This window comes from Oryctolagus cuniculus, chromosome 20 (assembly GCF_964237555.1).
Source record: "Oryctolagus cuniculus chromosome 20, mOryCun1.1, whole genome shotgun sequence".
NCBI lineage: Eukaryota > Metazoa > Chordata > Mammalia > Lagomorpha > Leporidae > Oryctolagus > Oryctolagus cuniculus.
This window is the reverse complement of record NC_091451.1, coordinates 6,719,527-6,742,572: the sequence shown is the minus strand read 5'-3', so window position 1 is coordinate 6,742,572 and position 23,046 is coordinate 6,719,527. Positions and strand designations below refer to the sequence as shown.

General features: G+C 44.4%; 1 protein-coding gene across 2 annotated transcripts in view; it reads right to left on the bottom strand.

The window, feature by feature from the left end:
* Positions 1-7,066: 7,066 nt before the first annotated feature.
* The window catches only part of SGPP1 (sphingosine-1-phosphate phosphatase 1), a 38,660-nt gene continuing 22,680 nt past the window's right edge, over positions 7,067-23,046 (bottom strand). Inside the window, exons 2-3 of one of the 2 annotated variants that reach the window (XM_017349473.3) lie at positions 22,081-22,170; positions 7,067-9,474 (exon numbers count right to left, since the gene is read on the bottom strand). In XM_017349473.3, coding sequence (XP_017204962.3) covers positions 8,923-9,474; positions 22,081-22,170 — 642 coding nt within the window. In that variant the 3' untranslated portion in view covers positions 7,067-8,922. The remainder of the gene's footprint in view (positions 9,475-22,080; positions 22,171-23,046) is intronic. The other variant, XM_051826413.2, reaches the window with a different exon arrangement.

Below are 23,046 nucleotides of genomic sequence, written 5' to 3'. Positions count from 1 at the left end.
GACAGAGAGAGTGTGAAAGACACGGAGGGATCTTCCGTCCATTTATTCAGTCCCCAGATGGCCGAAACAGCCAAGGCTGGGCCAGGGTGAAGCCAGAAGCCAGGAGCCCCAGCCAGTCTCCTGCACTGGTGGCAGGATCTCGAGTACTCCAAATACAACCTGCTGCCTTTCCAGTCACATCGGCAGGAAGCGGGTCCGAAGTAGAGAGGCCAGGGTGCAGACCACACTCTGCTAGGAGATGCACGCGTCCTAAGCAGCAGCCTGACCCACGGCACTACAACGCTTGTCCCGGCATCTGCACTTGACCGGTGCCAAAGGAGTTAGAACGTTGGAAAAAATGAATCGGACCTATGTTGAAGAGTTTAAAACTGAATCATAAATACCAGCAACCCACTTCTCAAGGTTCCATGATAATTCTGAAGAATATTATCTAGTTACAAATTAAAGACAAAGTAAATTTAAAGGAGAAACAAAGGCGCTCCTCCGAAGATTGCAAAAACATTTTGAAGGTGGGAGTGCAGATGTTTATTAAACTGCAGCTGTGGTGGTACAGTGGCTTAGGCTCCTGCCGGTTCAAGTCCCGGCTGCTCCACTTCTGGTCCAGCTCCCTGGTAATCAGTCTGGGAAAGCAGCGGATGGCCCGAGTACTTGCGCCCCTGCACCCATGTGGGAGACCCAAATGTGTTCTGGGTTTCTGGCTTTGGCCTGGCCCAGCCCTAGCAGTTTCAGCCATCGGGGGAGTGAACCAATGGATGGAAGATTCTTTTCTTTCTCTCTAACTCTGCCTTTCAAATACATAAATAAATCTCTTAAAAACCGAAAAAAGACACCCCAATATTATAATTTTTTCTATAAATTGCTTGATACTAAAGGGAATTTTAAACATTTTAATAAAACACTGAAAAATCAATGTTCTTGGTCGGTTAGACTAATATGAAATCCAACTTCTATAAAACATAATTACATATTTTGAAAAAGATTTACTTATTTATTTTGAAAATCAGAGTTACAGAGAGAGGGAGAGGCAGAGATTTTCCATCTGCTGGTTCACTCCTCAGATGACCACAACAGCCCCCAGGGCTGGGCCAGGCAGAAGCCAGGAGTCAGGAGCTTCATCTGGGTCTTCCACGTAGGTGTCAGGGGCCCAAGTACTTGGGCCACATTCTATTGCTTTCCCAGGTGCATTAGCAGGGAGCTGGACTGGAAGTGGAGCAGCCAGGACATGAACTGGCGCCAGTATGGGATACAGGCATTCCCGGTGGTGCCGTAACTCACTATGCCACAACTCTGGCCCCTGTGGCCTGGATCACTGCATCTAACATAATGTCTTCCAGGTCCATCCGTGTTGTGAACAACAGGTCTCCTTTCTTTTTTTAAGGCTCACTAGTACTCCACGCCATGCCCCTTTCGTCAATCCATTCATCTGTTGATGGATGCTAAGGCTGAGCGATGTCTTGGCTGTTGTGAACACAGGAGTACAGATGTTGCTTCAAAACTCTCAGTTCAAATCCTTGCGCTATATGCCCAGAGGGGGAGGTTGCTGGATCATATAGTAGTTCTTTTAATTTTTTAAGGAAACTCCACAGTGTTTTCCTAAAAAGGAGACTTTCATGTCAATAGAAATACTTAAAAACAGCAGTGTATCTGTATATATCTTGTGGAATTTTTAGTGCCAAGTAACTTCTCATTTTTGTGAAATAATTTCACTATATAAGAGAACAGCTGACATTCAAGAATAACCTCACTGAGGGCTGGCACTGCAGCGCAGCGGGTAAAGCCACCGCCTGCAGTGCCGGCATCCCACACGGGAGCCAGTTCGAGTCCTGGCTGCTCCACCTCCGATCCAGCTCTCTGCTATGGCCTGGGAAAGCAGTGGAAGATGGCCCAAGTCCTTGGGCCCCTGCACCCGCGTGGGAGACCCAGAAGAAGCTCCTGGCTCCTGGCTTTGGATCAGCACAGCTCCAGCCACTGTGGCCATCTGGGGAGTGAACCAACATTTGAAGACCTCTCTCTCTCTCTGCCTCTCTCTGTAACTCTACTTTTCAAGTAAACAAAATCTTAAAAAAAAAAAAATTCTGCTTTTTCTCAATCTGATTACTAAGGAGAGATTTTCTTCTTTTTCCTGCCACATGGCCATCTCCAGAACTAGGAAGATTTGTTGAATGCATTATAGATGTGTTGAATTATAGAACACTGAGGATCTTGGTGCCTTTCCATGTCTCTCTTTTTCCAAATAGAGAACAATTTAGATTGCAGGTTAAATCAGGTAACAGCTTGCAGGCCCCTTAACTCCGGGAAATCAGACAGAAGTTAGGACCAAGACTCTCTCTGGTGAAACCTGCGGTTTCCTGGAGGGAGGTGAACCTTCACACAAGAGGAGGAGCCTGCTTCAAGGACATGCCCCCATCCTCTACTCCCTCAGGGGAAGTGCTCTGGGAATTCCTTTCTTGTTATTAACTTTTCAGCATCCCAACAGAAATACGCTCTTTGCTTTTACATGCTTGGTCTAACAGAGTTTATTGAATTTGAATGTGGAAACCAAATGTCACAGAGAGTAGAACTGGTGCCTGGTGCAAGGTGAGACAAAACCCCCTGCTTCAGGGCCGGCGCTGTGGGATAGCGGGTAAAGCCGCCGCCAGCAGTGCCAGCATCCCATATGGGCGCCAGTTCAAGACCCGGCTGTTCCACTTCCAATCCAGCTCTCTGCTATGACCTGGGAAAGCAGTAGAAGATGGTCCAAGTCCTTGGGCCCCTGCACCTGCACAGGAGACCCGGAAGAAACTCCTGGCTCCTGGCTCCAGATCAGCCCAGATGCAGTACTCCCCAGTGAACCAACGAATGCAAGACCTCCCCCCGCCCCCACCTCTCCTCTCTCTGTGTAACTTTGACTTGTAAGTAAATAAATAAATAATACAAAACAAAACACCCCTGCTTCTGACTTCTGCTGAAACACCTCAGCCATAATATGAGGGGAGCCTATTCCTTTTATTCCACCTGTTTCGTCACTGTTTCCATATTGAAAACAGACATAAAACGGGAACATGAACGTCCAAACCGGTTTCGCAGCAGCATCATCTTCACACAAAATGGAATTCATACCCAAAACCTTTCACAAGGAAGAACAAGAGGTCTGTCCCGTGGCAGGACTAGGATGTGGGGAAAGGCACTGTTTTGCAAGCCCAGGGTCTGAAGCCGGCTTTATGCCAGACTCTGCGAGGGCCACAGTGGGGGTCCATACAATTCTGACAGAGAACAGTTTAAGGTGTGCAGACAGACGTCTGAGATCTTTCCTCCTTGCTGAAACCGCCTCACGGGAAAGTTTCCTTGGAAATGCAGTTCCAAGTGAATGGCGCCTACGGGATGGCTGCAGCTGTGAAGATTCTAACAGCTGGTGGCGTGGTAGTGCACTAATGATAAGGTAATGTCAGACAATGTGGTCATCGTGTCACGTTTCTTTGTTTTATTTGAAAGCCAGAGTGGAGAGAGAGAGAGAGAGAGAGAGAGAGAGAGAGGTCTTCCATCTGCTGGTTCACTCCCAACATGGCTGCAGTGCCTAAGCTGGACCAGGCTGAAGGCGGAAGCCAAGAGCTTTTTCCAGGTCTCCCAAGTGGGTGCAGGGGCTGGACCACTAGCAGAGAGCCGGATCAGAAGTGGAGCAGCTGGGACTTGAACATAGGGGATGCTGGCCTCGCAGGTGGTAGCTTAACCAGTGACGTCACCATGCTGGCCCCATGCTTTTGGGAATTCCACGGTAACGTTTGGCTGGGTTAGAGTTAAGTTCAAGAACATGAACTCTATTCCCAGCTGCCTGGGAATTTCAGAGTGAGCCTCTAGGAAGCTGGACCTTCTAGAACAGAGAAGCCCGGGCAGCTGGCCTTCAGACTCTTCCCTAACCTCACGGCTCTCCCTCGTGGTCTGGGAGCAGCTTCTGGGTGTGGCATCAATCTATTATGCAGTCCTCTCGTGAGGGTTTGGAAGGACGGAGGGGAGTAAAAGTCCACACGCCAAGTTCTCCTAACTGCCCGGGGCTCCTGTAAGTGACTGTAGTTGTAGCAGTCATGGCATCATGTCACCAATATTCAAGTCCTTGGGTTTTTCCATGTATAATCCAGGACTGACATATAAAATTGCATTATTGCACCTCTTATTAAGTAAACAAGGGTTAAAACATGTAATTCTCAGGGCTGGCACTGTGGCATAACAGGTGAAGCTGCTGCCTGAAGTCCCATATGGACGCTGGTTTGAGTCCCGGCTGCTCCACTTCCCATCCAGCTCTCTGCTGTGGCCTGGGAAAGCAGTAGGAGATGGCCCAAGTCCTTGGGCCCCTGCACCCACGTGGGAGACCTGGAAGAAGTTGCTGGCTCCTGGCTTCAGATTGGCTCAGCTCCGGTCATTGCAGCCATTTGGGGAGTGAACCAGCCAATGGAAGATCTCTCTTTATCTGCTTCTGCCTCTCTCTAACTCTGCCTTTCAAATAAATAATCTTAAAAAAAAAAAAAAAGCAACACTTAATTGACTATGCCCATTGCTTACTGTACATTTTGACCAACTTTTCAGACTCACATCCTACTACTCCCTTTACGTACCTGCACGCTCCAAACCAGTCTTTGCTTGTCAAGCGTGTCCAATTCATTCCTATTTCCAAGCTGTGGTTCATCCCATTTGTCCTCTCTCAAATTTATCGTCTGCCCCACCTCACTGTTCTTAGCCCATCAAAATCTTATTTCATGCTATTAACAGCAGAGTTGAATGTGGCCTAACCACATGTTTAAGAAGATTCCACATATTATCTGCTAATATTAACATAAGAGATTTATGAATTGAGTAAGAGTTTGCCATATGTGAGATCCAAGATCCCATTATACACTTTTGGGTAGCTTAATTCGATAATTACCATAAATACAGTGGGAAGAATTTTTCTTTTTAGAAAAAGAAAGTATTTCAGAAGTAAATGCCATGTTTGGGTTTACAATCAATTAGTAAATCCAGTTACATGCTAATTTTAAATTCAGCTACTTGAGAGGCAAAAAAAAGAACAGAGCCCTCGTGTGCTGGTTCAGCCTCCCAATGCCCACAACAGCTGGGGTGAGAGAGGCAAGGAGCCAGAAACTCGAGCCGGGTCTCCCACCTGGTGGCAGGGACAGTCTGCATTAGCCAGAGGAGCTGCTGTCACACCCAGGAGTCTCAGCTGGGATCTTAGCTGCTAGGCCAAACACGGGCCCTCATGCTAGTCTTAGGAAGCTACAGCTTGTGTCCATGAGTGACTTAATGAGTGTTCTGGCAATACACTGCCAAGAAACAAATATTTTAAAATATTGATTTGTGGGGCCGGTGTTGTCGCATAAGGATTAAGCTGCTACCTACTCTGCTTCCAATCCAGCTCCCTGCTAATGCACTCAGGAAAGCAGTAGAAGATGGCCCAAGTGCTTGAGCCCCTGCACCCACATGGGAGACCCAGAAGAAGCTCCTGGCTTCTGGCTTCAGCCTGGCCCAGCCCCAGCTGTTGTGGCCATTTGGGGAGTGAACCAGTGGATGGAAGACCTTCCTCTCTCCCTCTCTAACGCTGCCTTTCAAATAAATAATTCTTTTTAAAAATGGCAAAAAAAAAAATGTTTATTTGTAAAGCTATTTAAACATTTTGCAGAGTGGAAATGTTCAGGAATTTTACCCCAGTTTCTTTTCTTTTACTATTTTAAGACTGTTATCACAGACTTTCAATCAGAAATGTGCAAAAATAACACTGTTCCTCAAAAAGGAGTTTGGTGAATTTTCCTGCTTAAAATAATCAAGACAGAAGTGAAAAACGTGTAAATAGGAGCAGGATTAGGATCTATTTTATTGCCACCAACTATAAGTCAGTCCCATAAATTTTGGCCTGCAGGCCTATGGAGACTAGGGGAGTAGCTTAAGTTAAAAACAAAATGGCGCCATATGGGCGCTGGTTTGAGTACTGGCTGCCCCACTTATTTATTTATTTATTTTTTTAAGATTTATTTGAAAGGCAGAGTTACAGAGAGGCAGAGAGAGAGACAGAGAGAAAGAGAGAGTGAGAGAGGTCTTCCATCCGCTGGTTCACTCCCCAGTTGGCTGCAGTGGCTGGAGCTGTGTGGATCCGAAGCCAGGAGCCAGGAGCTTCTTCCAGGTCTTCCACATGGATACAGGAGCCCAAGGACTCGGGCCGTACTGCTTTCCCAGGCCACAACAGAGAGCTGGATCAGACGTAGAGCAGTCGGGACTTGAACCGGCTATGGATGCTGGCACTGCAGGCGGTGTTTCACCTGCTATGCCACAGCACTAGCCCCCTAAATTTTAATTATAAATGTCACTTTAACACTTTAAATGGGGCCAGACATTGGCCTCGAGGGAAGCCACATTAGAATACCTGGGTGTGACACTTGGCTCTGGCTCCCGATTCCAGCTTCCTGCTAACCAGCATCCTTGGAGGCATCGGTAGCTGGCTCAGGAAGTTGGGTTCTTGGATCCCAGCTGTGGTGCCCTCACTGTTGTGGGCCTTTAGAGACTGAATCTGAGTATGGGAGCTATCTGTCTGCCTCTCAACAAAATCAGCTAACACTATTATTATTTAAGGACTTATTTTGTTATTTATTTGAAAGAGTTACAGAGAGAGAGAGGTTTTCCATCTGCTGGTTCACTCCCCAGACGACCGCAGTGGCCAGAGCTGCGCTGATCTGAAGCCAGGAGCTTCTTCCAGGTCTCCTACGCGAGTGCAGGGACCCAAGGAAGCCGTCTTCTGCTGCTTTGCCCAGGCCATTAGCAGGGAGGCTGGATCAGAAGCGGAGCAGCCAGGACCTGAACCGGCGCCCATATGGGATGCTAGTGTTGTAGGCAGTGGCTTTACTCTCTATGCCACAACACCAGCCCCAGAAAAATTTTAAATAATACATAAATGAGATAATTACAGATCGTGATATATATTCCATTCAAAAGGATTCTACTGCAGCCATTTGCAGTGAACCACCAGAAGGAAGATCTCAATCTCTGCCTTTCAAATAAAAGTAAATTTCTAAAAATCTCTCCAGACAAATAAAACCAACAAATTACACTCTTCAATCTTGAATTTGGCTTTTATTTTAAAATACATTTAGCAGAGAACTCTCATGGGACAGAAGGTAACAGAACACAAAGAAGTGGAATATTTTCAAATATTGTCTAAGTAGACATAAAGATTAATAGGATAGCACAGACTTAAATTATGGGAAATAATCCCTCAAAATATTTTAAAAGAAAATCTCTTCACATTTTCCAGCGTACCGATATGTTCCTAAGTGCCTCAGCTTCTTTTTAACTGTTAGGCAAAGAGCCCAAATTTGGTTGCTTTACTAAAACTATCAGATACAGTTTTGGTAAAAAAAAAAAAATTACCATGTCTCTAAATTCTCAATCAGGATTATAAAAATATGAGCTCAGAGAGATATGCTGTCCAAAATAGAGACATCTTAAGTGATATTTCTGGATGACCATATAGATACTGCTCTAAAATCAGTAATCCCACACCCGATGTTCACGTGTATGGAAAGTTAATTTTCTTCTTTAAGAAACTCTTACTATCAATAAACTTAATGTTAACTTAATTATAATCACATTAAAAAATATAAAGGCACAGACAGAAAAAAGAACACTATACCCAAATTATCCACTGTGGAAATAAAAAAACTGGGGAAAACAGTAAGATCTAAAGAACTGATGCTCATTTTTAGATGTTTAAAATTTACCTTAAGTGGCTAATAAATGGGTATTAAAAGTTAACACTGGGAAGTCCAATCCTTTCCAAATAATTCAGAAAAATGGTTTGCTTACATATGTGTGTGCATTGTCCCACCTATAAACTTCCACTGCATTTCCATTCACTGGAGCTATCTGCCTGCAGTATAAACAATCAAGACAAGGTACAAAAAATATATCTTGTTCCAATAACTTACAATGCACAGAAAAATACCTACAAAAATGGAAATATTTATCCATTTAGCTTTCCAATAAATTAGTGAGAAAGTTAGGCCCATTCCACATTCCTTTCTAAATAAAGGTTAAAAAGTTAAGGGTGTTGTACTTCTACCCCTGTTGGTTGCCTGATTATATGTAACTTAAGACAAAGTTAACATCTGACCTTTATATCACAGTATACATGGCATTTCTTAATTCAGCAACAGAAAGGCACAATTAGCAAGCAATAAAATTCAGTACCTGAATTATTAAACTTATGTTCAGAACAAATAAAAGTACATTCAACACAGTGTACAGAACTTTTAAAAAATAAGGACTCCAAAAACGAATTTCTCTGAAAATTTGGTCCACTAAAAACGCCTCCCATGTTCAGTATCATAGGTAACATGAAAGGGATGGCAGTGTGAAAACAGGCAGTCAATCAGTGTGTGGTAGCACAGGAATTCTGGTCTAGGAATTATGCAATTCAATTAGGAAATGGCTACCAGTGTAAATAAATGTTAAACGTATTTGTTAATAACAACATACTTGTACCAGGTCCCAACACACAGGCACATTGTTTGCATATTATTATTGATTTTATAATACACCCCTCCCAGGTTAAAAAAAACTTCAGGTATATTATTTTATATATAACATATATTAGATATATAAGTTCATATTATATACCTTAATATCTATTATATATAACTCGAGCCCATAACAGCAGAAAACTCCAAACATTACATGGACATTCAAAATGGATACTGATTACTTTCTCAGTATTCCAACAGCTCAGCTCACTTACACAATACCTTGGATGTGCAATGATAAAAATGCACTGTCTCTTTTGAATTTACTTAAATAATTATTTAAGTTAAATTCCTGCAAAAGCCTAACTCTGATCTGGCTTTTACCTAGAATATACTTTGAGATCAGTAACTGATACCCTCTTTTCTTATCATAAACAGTATTTTTCCATCAAGAGATACCAATAAAGGAAAATATGTAAGGAATCAAAAATGTGATGGAGAAACCGACCATTCCATAGGTAATATACCGATAAGGAAGTTCAACTTCCATGTGCTGTCTTGCTTTTCGAATATCATCACAAGGTATCTTGAAGATTCTGCAGGCTAAAGGAATGGTGATCTTTTTCATTATATCTCTGACTATTACCACAAATACCATCCCTATGAAGATCCGCAATATGGCTTTTCCAACCAGAGTCACAGTAAGTGGGGGCCTAGCTAAAGGCAATGTGTCCAGAGAAGGTTCTAGTAATAGACCCATGTTATAAGTGACATGAGAGCCACATGCCACTCCAGCTCCACTTCCCAGAATCTCAGCTGTGTCTCCCCGAGAGGTGCTCCAGGTGTCGAGAGTGAAGGAAAAGATCCCCAGAGCTAAGTGAAGCCCGATGATGATTAACGGAGCGTATCTGTGAGTTTGGTTGAAGTGGTCAATCATGTCCACAAGTGGATAGAAGACAGCTAAGATTAAAATGGTATACAGGAATCCAGCAATAATATCCTGGGGAAAGACCAAAGTAGGGCCGGTTAGTGCAACAAAACAGACACTAAAAATTCTTAATAATTAAAAAATGTTCATTGATGACAAACGATGTTTTCATAGTTCTACTCTTATAATTACATGTATCAAATAGCCAATTTATCTTGAACAATACTATGGTTACATTGTGCAGTTTTGATTTTTAGGAAAAAGAATATACTTATTCAAAGAAATAAGCTTCATTTGCTATCATAGAGCTTACATTTAATGGAGAAAGGTGACAATAACTACAAAAGAGAGCAAGTAAATATTGTAATTCAGTTGGCTATAGGTGTCACACAGGAACTAAAACAGGACAGTGAGAGTTGGATGAAGGGCCCTGGCCTGTCTTTGGAGCTCGAGGACCTGTTCCAGGTAGAGGAAGCACAAAGCCCTTGAGTTCAATGAAATGAGACATAATCCAGGCTGGCTCAAATGTCAGCGAAAGAAAGGAGAAATATGGCATAGGGTCAAACAGACAGGCAGAGGTCAAACCAAGTACAGCCTCAACAGGCCACAGGAGGAGTGCCTATTTTATTTCAAAAGTGATAGGGAGGGGCCGGTGCTGCGGCTCAATAGGCTAATCCTCCGCCTAGCGGCGCCGGCACACCGGGTTCTAGTCCTGGTCAGGGCGCCGGATTCTGTCCCGATGGCCCCTCTTCCAGGCCAGCTCTCTGCTGTGGCCAGGGAGTGCAGTGGAGGATGGCCCAAGTGCTTGGGCCCTGCACCCCATGGGAGACCAGGATAAGCACCTGGCTCCTGCCTTCGGATCAGCGTGGTGCACTGGCTGCAGCGCACCAGCCACGGCAGCCATTGGAGGGTGAACCATCGGCAAAAGGAAGATCTTTCTCTCTGTTTCTCTCTCTCACTGTCCACTCTGCCTGTAAAAAAAAAAAACAACAAAACAAAACAAAACAAAAAAACAAACAAAAAAAGTGATAGGGAGGGGGCCAGCACCGCAGCTCACTTGGCTAATCCTCCGCCTGCGGTGCCAGCACCCTGGGTTCTAGTCCCAGTTGGGGCACCGGATTCTGTCCCGGTTGCTCCTCTTCTAGTCCAGCTCTCTGCTGAGGCCCGGGAGTGCAGTGGAGGATGGCCCAAGTGCTTGGGCCCTGCACCCCATGGGAGACCAGGAGAAGCACCTGGCTCCCGGCTTTGGATCAGTACAGCGTCGGCCATAGCAGGCAGCCATTTGGGGAGTGAACCAACGGAAGGAAGACCCTTCTCTCTCTCTATCTCTCACTGTCTATAACTCTACCTGTCAAAAAAAAAAAAAAAAAAAAAAAGTGATAGGGAGCCACTGAAGGATTTCCAAGCAGGAGAGTGTTGGTAACTGTGAGAGACTCCATCTGCTTTGCAGAGATGGGGTGATAGGGAAGTGTGGAGGACAGGAGACCACTGAAGCTACTGCAGGGGCCCACTCTACACACAGTCCACATCTACATGCAAAGACATATACACAGATTTAGGAAAATGTTTAAAGTTAGAGCTCACCAGTTTATCTTGGTGATAGATCAAATGTGGGAAAGGAGAGAAGAGGATCAAAGTGACTCAGTTTCAGGCAGGAGCAATTGGATAGATGATAGAAAATGGTTTAATGGAGGAAATAAAGCTATATTAAGATAACTTCCCGGGGCTGGCACCGTGGCACACTGGGTTAAAGTCCCAACCCACAGTGCCAGGGTCCCATATGAGTTTGAGACCTGGCTGCTCCACTTCCAATCCAGCTCCCTGCTAATGCACCTGGGAAAGCAGCAGAGGATGGCCCAAGTCCTTGGGCTCCTGCACCCACATGGGAGACCCAGAAGAAGCTCCTGGCTCTGGATCAGCCCAGCTCTGGCCATTGAGGCCATTTGGGGAATGAACCAGCAGATTGAAGATCTCTCTGTAACTTTCAAATAAATAAATAAGTAAATCTTTACACAAACACACACCCCTGGGATCTACTTACTATTACAGTTGCTTACATTCACTGTTTCCACTCCCTATTTTTGTCTAAGCTCACCGAGAGTCAGGTGTTTATGAGTGGTTGGGATTCCACTTGGGAAGCCTGATCCCTTATCAGAATGCTGGGTTTAAGTCCTAGCTGTTTTCGTCTTTTTCTCTTTCTTTAAGATTTATGTATTTGAAAGGCACAGTTGCAGAGGGAGCGATAGACAGATAAATCATCTTCTGCATGCTGGTTCATTCCCCAAATGGCCCTACATGGCCCCAGTGGCTAGGGCTGGGTCAGGCTGAAGCCAGGAGCCTGGAATTCCATCTGGGTCTCACACATGGTTTCAGGGGCCCAAAGACTTGGGCCATCCTCTGCTGCTTTCCCAGGTGTATAAGGAGGAAGCTGGATTGGAAGTGGAACAGCCAGGACTTGAATGGATATGAACTCTAGCTTTGCAGATGGTGACAACCCACTCCACAACCCCATCTCAAAGGCAGAGAGGAGACAGAAATACACACACACACACACACACACACACGATCAGCTGTTTGATTCCAGCTACCTACACACACACACACACACATGCACACTGATCAGCTGTTTCTGATTCCAGCTACCTACACACACACACACACACACACACGCACACTGATCAGCTGTTTCTGATTCCAGCTACCTACACACACACACACACACACACGCACACTGATCAGCTGTTTCTGATTCCAGCTACCTACACACACACACACACGCACACTGATCAGCTGTTTCTGATTCCAGCTACCTACACACACACACACACACACACGCACACTGATCAGCTGTTTCTGATTCCAGCTACCTACACACACACACACACACACAAGCACACTGATCAGCTGTTTGATTCCAGCTACCTACACACACACACACACACACACACACACACACGATCAGCTGTTTCTGATTCCAGCTACCTACACACACACACACACACATGCACACTGATCAGCTGTTTCTGATTCCAGCTACCTACACACACACACACACACACACACGCACACTGATCAGCTGTTTCTGATTCCAGCTACCTACACACACACACACACACACACACACACAAGCACACTGATCAGCTGTTTGATTCCAGCTACCTACACACACACACACACACACACACGATCAGCTGTTTCTGATTCCAGCTACCTACACACACACACACACACACACACACACGATCAGCTGTTTCTGATTCCAGCTACCTACTAACATACACCCAGGAAGGCAGCAAGCGATGGCTCAAGTTCTTGGGTACCTGCCACCCATACAGAGACCAAGACTGAGTTCCTGGCTCTTGCCTTCCATCTGGCCCAGCCCTGATTGGTGTGGGCTTTTGGAGAGTCACTAAGCAGATGGAAAATCTGTTGGTTTGCCATCTGTCTCTCTGCCCCTCAAATCAACAAAAGTAAATAAGTAAAAATAAAGTCATCATTGCACCAAAGCTATTTTTTTAAAAGACTATTTTATTTGAAAGGCAGAGTGACACAGAGAAAGGGAGAGAGAGATCCTCTCTGAGCTGGTTCACTCCTCAGATGACAACAGCCAAGGCTGGGTTAGGCTGAAGCCAGGAGTCAGGAAGCCCAGCGCGGCCTCCCAATGGCTGTCAGGAACTTGAGTACTTGAACCACCATGCGTTGCCTCCCAAGGTGCATCAGCAGGATGTGGGAGCAGAATCGAAGAAGCTGGGACAGGAACTGGCACTTTGGTACAAAGATGTGGTGTCCAAGAAGCAGCTTAACCTGATACGCCACATCATGCTCCCCAAAGCACGCCTTTCACGACACTGTGCTCTGTGCAGCCAAAGACAGCGGTCACTTCTCAGGAGCATCCACTACAACTCAGCAGCAGGCTCTTTTTTCCTAAAGATTTATTCATTTATTTGAAAGACAAAGTTACAAAGAGAGACAAAGACAGAGAGACAGAGACAGAGAATCTTCCATCTGCTGGTTCACCCCCATATGGCCACAGTGGCCAGCGCTGGGCCAGGCTGAAGCCAGGAGCTTCATTCAGGTCTCCCAAGTGGAGCTTCATCTGTCTCCAACATGGGTGACAGGGCCTCAAGCATTTGGGTCATCTTCTACTGCCTTCCCAGGGCATACTGGCAGGGAGCTGGATTGGAAGTGGAGCAGCCAGGACTTGAACCGATGCCCATATGGGATGCTGGCAGTGTAGATGGTGACTTAACCCACTGTGCCACAGTACTTGCCCCAATAAACTTATCTTTTAGCTCCATTTGTTCCCACATTATTTGAAGTACCCTTGTATATCTCCTACAGGTTCTATGTCTCTAGTTGAGCCCTGATATGGTGATTGAGCATGAGAACTTGTGGTGGTTCTCATGCATAATTTGGGTAAGATTTTAATAACAGCAAATATAAATATTTGAGACACTTTTACAAGTGGGGGTATAGATAATTTTAAATGGTAGGTTCTTAAATTAAAACTTGAACTTTTCATCTTGCAACTTAACTATTTCCTAAAACTATCTTTATGATAAGCTCTTTGTGATAAGTTAAATTTGACTCTATTTTCAAGTACTTAGGCCACCCTCCACTGCTTTCCCTGATGAATTCTGATAAATGTATACACTTATATTATCACCAACCCAAGCAAGAACAGAACACCCTTCACTTTAGAAAGTTACCCAATCCTATGGGTAAATCTTACACGAAGGATTTTATTTCTTTAGTAGTTGTTTCTTTTTTTTTTTTTTCCTTTTTTTTTTTTTTTTTTAGATTTATTTGAAAGAGTTACCAAAAGAGAGGAAAAGACTGAGAGAGGTCTACCATCCACTGGTTCACTCCACAAAGGCTGCAACAGCTGGAGCTGAGCCAATCCGAAGCCAGGAGCTTCTTCTGGGTCTCCCAAGTGGATGCAGGGGCCCAAGGACTTGGGCCATCCTCCGCTTCTTTCCCAGGTGCATTAGCAGGGAGCTGGATCAGAAGTGGGGTAGCCAGGACTCGAACCAGCCCCCATATGGGATGCTGGTGCTGCAGGCCAGGACTTTAACCCGCTGCACAATGCCAACCCTTAGTAATTGTTTCTTTTGTAACTAGTTCTTTTTGGGTCAGCTAGATTTTTCTAGCAAGCTGTCCATTTCATTAGAATTTTAGAATTTATTAGAATAAACTTGGTTCTAAGATTCTCTTAATTATTAGTTAAATTCTGGGCACAAATGTTCATGTTTTCATTTTAATTGATAATATTGTTTATTTTTTGCCTTTTAGCTTTTTCCCTTATTTTGCCCAGGTTTAACTATTTTATTGGTCTTTATAAGGTAACACCTATTTGCTTAGAGAATCTTTTCTACATTATATATGGTTTTCTTACCAATTCCAGCTCTTACCATCCTAGTTTGTCATTTCTCTTACTATTTTGGGCGGGAAAAATTATTCTGCTCATTTCAACATTCAAGTTAGAATCCTAGCTTTTTAATATTTCCATTTTGGGGCCAGAATTGTGGTGTAGCTGTTAAAACCACTACTGGGGCTGGTACGAGTCCTGGCTGCTCTACTTCTGATCCAGCTCTCTGCTATGGCCTGGGAAAGCAGTAGAAGATGGCCCAGGTCCTTGGGCCCCTGCACCCACATGGGAGACCTGGAGGAAGCTGCTGGCCTCAGATCAGCGCAGCTCTAGCCATTGCCACCAATTGGGGAGTGAACCAGCGGACAGAAGACCCCCCCCCCATCTCTCTCTCTCTCTCTCTCTCTCTCTCTCTCTGCCTCTCCTTCTCTCTCTCTCTGTAACTCTGACTTTCAAATAAATAAAAATTTAAACAAAAAAAAAGTGCATAAAACTGCCACAACACTGGCATTCCATATGGGCACTGCTTCGAGTCCCAGCTGCTCCACTTCATCCAGCTCCCTGCTAATGTGGCTGGGAAATCAGCGGAAGATGGCCCCAGTGCTTGGGCCCCTGCACTCATGTCAGGGACCTGGAAGAACCTCCTGGGTCCTGGCTCTGGCCTGGCCCAGCTCCAGATGTTGCAGCTACTTGGGGAGTGAACCAGCAGATGAAGATCTCTCTCTGACTCTAATTCTGTCTTTTAAATAAATAAAATAAATCTTTAAAAAATGTTTCCACTTCATGGAGTTTCTTATTATTATATTTGAGAAAAAACTCAAATAGCTAACTGATAACTTGTAAGATTGCTTTCCTTGCTCTAAAAACTCTGTAAGTTCAAGAAAACGCATATCCTAGTCAATATAGAGCCTGATATAGTACACACCCCACAAGTGATGGTGATTAATGACCAGTCCTTTCAATCAAATGCATTAGGCTAAAGGCAGGCATTTGGCACAGAGGTTAGGACATGGCTTGGGACTCCCATTTCCCAAATTGGAGTACCTGGGTTCCAGTCTCAGCGCCACTCCCAATTCCAGCCTCCCTTCTAACACACACCCTGGGAGGCAGCAGGTGTTGGTTCAAGATGTTGGGTCCCTACCTAGTTTTCTACCCAATCACACATAAAATTTCTTTTTACAAAAAGTATTTGTTCGTTGGAAAGTCACAGCAATGAGAGAGAGGAGAGAGAGAGAGAGATCTTTGATCTGCTGGTTCATTCCCCAAATGGCTGTGACATCCAGGTCTGGGATAGGCAGAAGCCAGGAGCCAGCAACTCCATCCTGATCTCCCACATGGGTGACACAGGCCCAGGCACTTTGGTCATCATCAGCTAACTTCCCAGGCACATTAGCAGAAGGCTGGACAGGAAGCCCTGGAGCCAGGACTGGAACCAGCACTCCAACATGGAAGCCACCATGGTGAGCGGCAGTCAACCACCGCATCTCAACGCTGGCCCCTTCCATTCATTTCTTGTCTATTTCTTAAAAAAGAAACACACACACACACACACAAAGTCCACAACCCTTGTTGCAAATGAAAATCAGTTGGGGAACTTCACAAAAGTACTGAAGGTTGGTCCAGTCCTCACGATTCTGATCTAAATGAATTGAAGTATGGTTACAGCATCAGTACTTAAAAAACTCTCCCAGTGATTCCAATGTACCCCTCAGTGGAAAACCACTGTATTACAGTTATATTACATACTGGACTGACTCTAAGAGAAAGTCAATGTTCATCCTGTTTATGCATGCATCCCCAGTGCAGGGCACACCAGTAAGTGGGAAATACATGTCTGGTTAAATTAAGACAGGTAAAATAATTTCTTAGACTCATCATGTTGACTATGTACTTTTGTTTGACAAGAACTCCTTAGAAAAAACAGATGATACATAATTTCTTAAAACTTGGCCCAAAGGCATTTTCAGGGAATAATAATAATCATATTTTCTTACTAAAAGCACTGCCTTAATATTTAATGATTATTGTCACGTTTAATCATCACAACCAGCCTGACATGGCTTCCCAGGAAACCCCACTTCACTCTTGCTATCCGCAGAATAAATATGAAGAACGTCTTTTTTCTTTTTCAGAAGTGTCCAAATGTAATCAAACTTAACGATTACCTTAATCAGTGTTTAAAGAAAACTGGCTCAGTCCAGAACAATGTGACAGTTTGGGGAATGAACCTGCAGATGGAAGATCAAACTATCTGTCTGTCCCTCTCTCCCCCATATTTTTTTAATTGTTAATTAAAATTTAATTTTTAATTAAAAAAATAAAAAAAAATTTATTTATTTATTTATTTGAGAGGCAGATACAGAGAGAGGAAAAGACAGAGAGATTTTCCATCTGCTGTTTTACTCCCCAGATGGCCCCAATGGCCAGAGCTAGGCCGATCCAAAGCCAGCAGCCAGGAGATTCTTCTGCGTCTCCCACGTGGGTGCAGGGGCCTAAGCGCTTGGGCCACTTCCACTAATTTCCCAGGCCACTAGCAGGGAGCTGAAGCAGAAGTGGAACAGCTGGGACTTGAACCAGTGGCCATTTGAGATGCCAGCACTGTAGGCAGACACTTAACCTACTGTGCCACAGTGCCAGCCCCACAACTTATGTTTTGAGAGCTAGGTTTTACAACAAATGAAGAAAATAAATGGGGTACTATTTACTTTTCTGGGGATTAAGAAAACCAATTTAGGAAAGTAGACAGATGTTGAAATTAAACTGTTGCTCTTTGGATTCTAACACTAGGAAAGCACATGACAAATACTGAATGAAATGTCCCTTATAAATTATTTACAGCACATTAGAGCTCTATTAGTGTTATTAAAGACAAATGATTAGACAGTGTGGTTTCTAAGCACCTATGAGAAATGTATAGGGTATACTCCCCATGATAATCTGATGATAAACAAAGATGGGGCTGGCGCTGTGGTATAGTGGGTAAGCCTGCAGTGCCGGCATCCCATATGGGCACCGGTTCGAGTCCTGGATGCTCCACTTCCAATCCAGCTCTCCACTATGGCTGGGAAAGCAGTAGAAGATGGCCAAGTTCTTGGGTCCCTGCACCCACGGAAGCAGCTCCTGGCTCCTGACTTTGGATTGGCACAGCTCTGGCCATAGCGGCCAATTGGGGAGTGAACCAATGGATGGAAGACCTCTCTCTCTCTCTGCCTCTCCTTCTTTCTCTATGTAACTTGGACAATAAATAAATAAGTCTTTAAAAAAAGTGAAGATACCAATTTATATATATATATATATATGATTTATTTATTTATTTATTTGAAAGTCAGTTACACAGAGAAAGAAAGAGAGGCAGAGAAAGAGGTCTTCATCTGCTGGTTCACTCCCCAGATGACCACAATGGCTGGAGCTGCGCTGATCTGAAGCCAGGAGCCAGGAGCTTCTTCCAGGTCTCCCCTGTGGGTGCAGGGGCCCAAGGACTTGGGCCATCTTCTACTGCTTTCCCAGGCCATAGCAGAGAGCTGGATTGGAAGTGGAGCAACTGGGATTCAAACTGGTGCCCATATTTGATGCCGGCACTGAAGGTGGTGACTTTACCTGCTACGCCACACCACTGCCCCCTCCAAGTATGTTTTAAAACATAGTTCAGTGCTTGCTTCAGCAACACATATATTTTAAAAATTGGAATACAGAAATTAGTATAATCCCTGTGCAAGGATGACATATAAATTTTGTTCTTAAAGATTTTTTTGCACTTATTTGAAAAGTAGCGGGCAGGTGCTGTGGCACAGCAGGTAAAGCTGCCAACTGCGGTGCTGGCATATGATATGGGCGCTGGTTAGAATCCCAGCTGTTCCACTTCTGATCCAGCTCCCCGCTAATGCACCTGGAAAAGTAGCAGAGAACAGCCCAAGTCCTTGGGCCCCTGCACCCACATGCGAAACCCAGATGAAGCTCCTGGCTCCTGGCTTCAGATTGGCCCAGCTCTGGCCATTGCAGCCATTTGGGGAGTGAACCAGTGGATGAAAGATCCCCTCCCCTCTCTCTCCCTCTCTCTCTGTAACTCTTTCAAATTAATTAATTAATTAAAAAAAGAAAAAAGTAGAGAGACCAGATCTTCCAATCAGATTACCCACATGGGTGGCATGAGCCCAAGCACCTGGGCCATGTTCTGCTGCTTTCCCAGGTCTATTAGCAGGAAGCTGGATCTGAAGCAGAGTAGCTGGGACCTAAACTGGCACCCAGTATGGAATGTGGGCTTCCCAGGAAGCAGCTTACCCCACCCTGCTTCAATGCCAGCCCCCATGATACATATATTTGTAAAGCATTTCATATATAAAAATAAATCAGGGCAGAGCACTGGGCACAGTGGTTAAGAAACTCTTTGGGATGCCTACATCCCATGTTGGAGTGCCTGGGTTTGAGTCCAGGCGACATTTCTGATCCCAGCTTCCTGCTAATGCAATTCCTGGAAGACAGCAAGTGACAGCTCAGATACTTGGGTCCCTGCCACCTATGTGGGAGACCCAAACTGAGTTTGCCACTCCCTGCCTTGGGTTGGTCTGGGCTAGCCCAGGCTGTTGTGGGCATGTGGTTGAGTGAACTGGCAGATGACAGATCTCTATCTTTTAAATAAACAAACTTTGTTTGTTTATTTTTTTAAGATTCATTTATTTATTTAAAAGGAAGTTACAGGAAGAGAAGGCAAGAGAGAGAGAGAGGGAGAGAGAGGAAGATCTTCCATCCACTGGTTCATTCCCCAAATGGCTGCAACAGTTGGGGCTGGGCCAGAATGAAGCCAGGAGCCAGGAATTCCATCCGGGTCTCCCATGTGGTGGCAGGAGCCCAAGCACTTTGTTTATCTCCCACTGCTCCATTAGCAAGGAGCTGGATCAGAAGTAGAGCAGGGGCTGGTGCTGTGGCATAGTAGGTTAAGCCTCTGCCTGTGGCACCAGCACCCCATATTGGCACCGGTTTGAGTCCCGGCTGCTCCACTTCCCATCTAGCTCCCTGCTATGGCCTGGGAAAGCAGCAGAAGACAGCTCAAGTGCTTGGGGTCCTGCACTCATGTGGGAGACCCGGAAAAACTCCTGGCTCCTGGCTTTGGATTAGCCCAGCTCCAGCAGTTGCTGCCATTTGGGCAGTGAAACATCAGATGAAAAATCACTTCTTATCTCTGTCTCTTCCTATGTCTTTGTAACTCCGCCTTTCAAATAAATAGATGAATCTTAAAAAATAAAAAAACCTCCAAGGGGCAGGCAATTGGCACAGTGATTACATCACAGTGGGAAGTCCACACCCCCTACCAGAGCGCCTGGGTTTGAGTCCCGCTCCTGCTCCCCGTCCCAGCTTCCTGCTAATGTGCACCCTGGGAAGCAGCAGGTAATGGCCCAAGTACTTGGGTCCCTGCCATCCAAATATAAAAAGTGAACTGAATTCGGCCTGGATATTTGACCAACCCACTAAACATTCTATTTGCTTAAAAAGAACACTATTAGGGGCTGGCATTCTGGTGCAATGGGTTATGCCACCTCCACCCCAAAGGCCAGAATCCCAGGGCAGTGCCGGTTTGAGTCCTAGTTGTTCCACTTCTGATCCAGTTTCCTGCTAATGCTTCTGGGAAGGCAGTAGAAAATGGACCCAGTGCTTGGGTCTTGTCAGCCACATGGGAGACCAAGATGGAGTTCCTGGCTCCTGGCTTCAGCCTGGCCCTGACCTGTTGTGGTCATCTGGGGAGTGAACCAGCGGATAGAAGCTTGCTCTCTCCTTCCTTCAGCTTCTACCACTCCCTTCCCTTTCTCTCCGTCACTCTGCCTTTCAAATAAATAAACCCTTGAAAAAAATAAAAAGAACAGTATCTCTGAGATTATGTATTCAATATAATCAGAATTTTGTTCCTCCTTATACAACTATAATGAATCTAGGGATGATAGTCTGGTATCTTTTCCTCCAAGAAATATTAGGAATTCATTTTTTACCACCAGGGAAAGATGCATAACCATTTGATGGCTTTCCAGAAGTGCTGCTGCTAACTTGGAGGTGGAAGGGAATAATTCTAAACAAGGCACAGAGGATAGGTAACATTATTTTTGTGAGAAATATCAACAGTTCACATAGAAATGTGATCATTGGTTTGATTATAAAACTAGTAAAGACTAGTGGGATATTTCAATAAGCATAAAATTCTAAAAATGTTACACTGTTGTTAAGGGCAAGAACAATTTAATAGAATCCATTCAAAATTTTTGGATTCCATGAATTAGTTCATATTTCTCCCCCTTTTTTTGATTCTTCATCTACAATATAATATTTGCTATATTCTTAGAGATAGGAGGTGAGATGTTAAGGATGGAGAAAACACAGTTATTGTTTCAAGAACTGTATAGTCTATTGTAGTTGACAGATAAAAGAAAAAGCAATCACAATTTAGGCTAAGTGGGAGAAGGGTCGCCTAACCAATCTCGAAAGGCAAGCTGGAGAGGGCAACATGGGATTTAGGAGGTAAGAACATTTGTAGTGAGTCTTGAAGAATGAATGAGGTAGCTGCCAGGGCAAAGGTTACAGCAACCATAACATCACAGAGGTTAAGAAACACGTACTGCATCTGAGAAAACCTCAGCAACTCAGTATGGTGCTATGCTCGTGTCTTGGGCAGTCTATTAAGCAGGACACTGCATATTGGACAAAGCAGTCAAACTGGAAGTAGGGCCAACAGTTGAGAAGCTATTGCAGTAATCTGGGGCAGACCCGACGCAGGTTGGAACTCAAGGTATGATAACAGGGACGGAGAGGAGGGGAAATGAGCAGGTGTGGCTGCAAGCAGAGCAAGGTCCTCGTACTGCCCTTCTCAGAACACCTCCTGTGAGTCGTAAAGTATGCACGGAAAAGAGAAGCCAAGTCCAACCTAATAGGTAAACACAACTGGCACCAGAAGAGTGTAAGTTCACTTAATATCTAGTCACTGGGTCTTCACTAATACTTAGCATCCTCCTTGGTTCCTGAACTCACATTGTTGGTTTTGATTCAGTGACAGAAAAGAGTTAAAAAAACAACAAACGGGGACTGAAGGGAGGAAGAAATACTGTCCTGAGTGTAACACCTGGCTATTGTGACTGCTTGAAACTTTGATTGCACTTAGTACTTTTCAAAGCAACACGTTGATATTTTTGCAAAACAAAGTTAGGAGACTTACAATAATGATATTTTCTCACTTAGGTTTCAAATAAGTTTGTAAATGACCAAATATTATAAAATTGCATGTCAGTATTGGAAAAAAAAATCAGGCATTAAGAACATGAGGTTTTCCTTACCAGAATGGAGTGCATTCCCATGTAAATTCTACTTAGGCAAACTAGAGAGCACCAGCAGGGAATAAGAATCAGTCCATATAGAAGAGGATACTAAAGGGAAACAAAAAGTAAAATGAATTAAAGAAATTAAATTAGATAGAAACAAGCAAGTGAAAACCGACTTACAATACAATACTGTGCAACTCCACACATACAAGAATGTTTTTCCTCCCCACTGCGTTCCCATCAGCTGTAAGCAACAGCACAGAGCAGACATTAAAGAACGAACAAGTGCGTTAAATCTTATGTTTCTACACTCTCGTTTTTGCCTCTACAGAACAGATTCAATCCCTGGCACACGGAAGGGCAGGCAGGAGACATACTTTCAATATGGCCCCACAACAAAAGGGCCTCTGCAAGAGGAGTGCCTGAATCCGGCCCTGTACAGCCCTCTCTTCCCTGACAGTGCCATGGTGTTAAGTGGCACTCTGCCCTTTGTGCGGATACAGGAAAGCTCAGGATCATTGAATTACACACATGTAAGAGGCCCTGAACAGCCAAAACACTGAAAAGGAATGGAGGACTCGCACCTTTAGATTTCAAAATGGCTACAGGAATCAAAACAGTGTACAACCCGCCCAAGAAGCGACAGTATACACCAATGCAATGGAATTGGGAGTCCAAAGACAAACGCACGTATCTATGGTTAACTGATTTTCAACAAAGGTACCAAGATCACTCAATGAAGAAAGAACAGTCTCTTTAACAAATAGTGCCAGAATATCAAAAGAAGGAAGCTGGACTCTTATCTCACACCATATACAAAAACTAACTCAGGAAGGATCCACACTCAAACAGCTAAAACCATAAACTCCAAGCAGAAAACACAGGGATCTATTTCTATGATCTTGGATGAGAGGACAGATTCTTAAATAGGACACTAAATGCACACACAAGAAAAGGAAAGAAACCAAACAGGACTGGGCA